This window comes from Artemia sp. Qi Xiang Cuo, chromosome 8 (assembly GCF_049724085.1).
Source record: "Artemia sp. Qi Xiang Cuo chromosome 8, ASM4972408v1, whole genome shotgun sequence".
NCBI lineage: Eukaryota > Metazoa > Arthropoda > Branchiopoda > Anostraca > Artemiidae > Artemia > Artemia sp. Qi Xiang Cuo.
Window position 1 is genome coordinate 68,479,345 of NC_142801.1, and position 3,474 is coordinate 68,482,818.

Here is a 3,474-nt window from a genome sequence, read left to right on the forward strand (position 1 = left end):
TGTTCTTTGCAAGAGTGGTTTTTCTTAGTGTTGATACTCAGTCACCAATTAAAAGACTTGGAATTTACTAAGTAGCAGAGTTTGTTCATAGCTAAAGTATTTTTTCATCAATTTTTGTTACTCAGTTACCAATTATAACACTTAGTTTGTTCTATGGAAGAGTGCTTTTTATTAGTTATTGATACTTAGTCAAAGAATTGGAATTTATCAAGTAGCTGAGTTTGTTGTACGCAAAAGTGTTGTTTTTTTTTAATTTTTGATCATCAGTCCCCAATTAAAAGACTTGGAATTTACCAAGTAGCTGAGTTTTTTGTACCCTTAATTGCTTTTATTCAGGTTTTCATGAAAAATCCTGCTCAAGCATCTCTGACCATTGCCCTCATCTCATCCAGACTCACGTCAACTGTACCAAATAGGGACTATTCATTCCCCAATTAAAAGATTTCGAATGCACAAAGTAGCTGAGTTTGTTCTTTGCAAAAGTGCTTTTTCATTAATTTTTGTTACTCAGTTACCAATTAAAAGACTGAGTTTGTTCTATGTAAGAGTGCTTTTTATTAGTTTTTGATACTCAGTCACCAATTAAAAGACATGGAATTTACTAAGTAGCTGAGGCTGTTGTGTGCCAAAGTGCTTTTATATTAATTTTGATGCTCAGTCACCAATTTAAAGACTTTGAACTTATCAAGTAGCTGCAGCGGCTTATCTGCATCAGGCTGATATCAACTTATCTTGATATCAGGCTGATATCAAACGTTTGATATCAGGCTGATATCAAACGTTCTAATTAAATTAGTAAAGCCGAATAAATTTTAAGCAATGTTACGGCAATACTTTCAGTGAATTGATACATCCCATATTACAAACATGTTTAACTGGTTCAGAAGTGTATACATGATTCGAAAGTAATTAATAGCTTATTTTTGAACTCTGAGATAACTAGTTTCCTGATCTAAGTTATTTGGGATATGTATTTTAGCTTTAGGATACTGATTGAGATACGAAAATACATTTTTCTGAAAACTGAAACCTAAAGTTCTTAAAACGCTCTAATAGAATTAAAAAAGTCGAGTAAATTCTAAGCAAAATTACAAGGGTACTATGAGGAAAATGATACAAGCCTAAACGTTTTTAACTGATTCAGAAGTGTATAACTGATTCAAAAGTGCTTAACTGGTTTATTTTGAACTCTGGGATAACTAGTTTCCTGGTTTAAGTTACTTGGGATATAAATTTTAGCTCTAGGATACCATTTGAGATATGAAGATACATTTTTCTGAAAACTGAAGCCTAAGGTTCTTAAAGCGTTCTTATGAAATTATACCAATTAACCCTGGGGTCGTATTAGCTCCATTTAAGGAAACCTAAAATAAAACTAAAATGAAAACATCAAAACTACTGCTTTCGCAAATGACTACTTATCTTAAAACTAAATTGACTAATTCCAACTCAGGTTAGAAATTCCCAATCTGCTTAGAACTTGGCGTTTCATTCTTTCCGTAAAAGTCCGAATTCCTTTAACTCCTTTTTTATAACTTCATGAAAATGATATATGTATATTGACCAAGGTTTTTCCTTTCAGAAAAACATCAAAAAAGTGTTCATTCTTGATAAAGTTATCGTAGCGTTGAATGCTGGCAAAGAGACATATTTGGGTTATGAAACAAGCATTAATGGGGATCTTATTGGAAATATATGCGTGCGTTGTCATGACAGTGAGGAATTAATTTCCTTTGGAGTGTCCAAGAATTTCCATTATCAAAAAGGTGGATATTCGAGAGTGAGATCTCCAGAGATGATAGTGTTCAATGGGAATGCAAGCCTGAAACTAATAGTTGACGATGAGGGTCAACTTCTTGCTACTACTGCTGGTAACAAATTATCCGTTGATAGACATAGACGCACACAGACACACAAACACACACATATACACACACACACACACACAAACAAACACACACACACACACACACACACACACACACACACACACACACACACACACACACACACACACACACACACACACACACACACACACACACACACACACACACACACACACACACACACACACACACACACACACACACACACACACACACACACACACACACACACACACACACACACACACACACACACACACACACACACACACACACACACACACACACACACACACACACACACACACACACACACACACACACACACACACACACACACACACACACACACACACACACACACACACACACACACACACACACACACACACACACACACACACACACACACACACACACACACACACACACACACACACACACACACACACACACACACACACACACACACACACACACACACACACACACACACACACACACACACACACACACACACACACACACACACACACACACACACACACACACACACACACATACACATTTCGTTAGAAATGACAGAGAGGATTTGCATAAAAGAGATTTGGGATAGAAGAATTCATGATCATTCTGGAGGAACTCCCGTTTATCAATTTATGCCAAATCTCGTTACTGATGACACTTATAAGAATTTTTTGCTTCTATATTTGCAGTAAAATATTTTTTAACATATTAATTTATTCTCAGATTTTTATTAGAGCTCTATTAAGAAATAAAAAATCAAAAAATTATCTTGTTTAATGGTCAGAGATATATGAACAGGATTTTTCATAAAAACTTTAATAAAAGCACTTTAGGGTACAACAACGTTTCGAACGTTTAGCACTTTAGGGTATAGGTGATTATCAACTTATATTATCAACGTATAGGAATAATGAAGCAACTACGTCAGAAGATTCTAAAACGTTTTACCGACTTTCCGTCTTTATCCCATATATGGACTACTTTCTGCAGCGGCTGCATCAGGGATTCCTTAGTCACAGAAAGTTGCTGGAGTCACTGCAATTCCTACTTCCTCAGCACTGTGTTTCCCTCGACGAAGTAAAACCAAAGGATATATTGAAAACGCTAACTAATTTCTGGTATCTTGATGCAGACAGATATAAGGGAAGCTTGTAAGCTGATTTAGCTTTGTAGAGGAGAATGTGAATACATTCAGGAAACATGTTACCAAAATATTTCATAGTGAGCTTTAACGAATGTGATAAGAACATTTTCCCCACTCTACATCAATTTTTTAAGATTTATGCAACAATTCCCTTCACTATCGCTACGTGCGAGCATTCTTTTCTACTGTGAGAAGACTGAAATCTTCTTCCAGGAGTGCCTCATGTTAGGAGCGGCTTAATGTATGGGCCTTATTATCCATACACAGGGATGTTCCAATCAATGCAGAACACGTTTTGGAGAAACTAGCCAGTAGTGACGCCACAGGCACTTCCACGACATCCCTATCCTTGGATTCTACAGCAGCCAGCTGTAGAATCTTATTCAGAATAAGAATCTTATCCAGCTTAATTTT

The 3,474-nt window shown here is 36.3% G+C and overlaps 1 protein-coding gene across 1 annotated transcript in view; it reads left to right on the forward strand.

Moving 5' to 3' along the window:
- Positions 1–2,467: 2,467 nt before the first annotated feature.
- LOC148949744 (actin-interacting protein 1-like) overlaps positions 2,468–3,474 on the forward strand; it is a 73,385-nt gene continuing 72,378 nt past the window's right edge. Inside the window, exon 1 of the mRNA XM_089092774.1 lies at positions 2,468–2,560. Within this exon, the coding sequence (XP_088948900.1) occupies positions 2,468–2,560 (93 nt within the window). The remainder of the gene's footprint in view (positions 2,561–3,474) is intronic.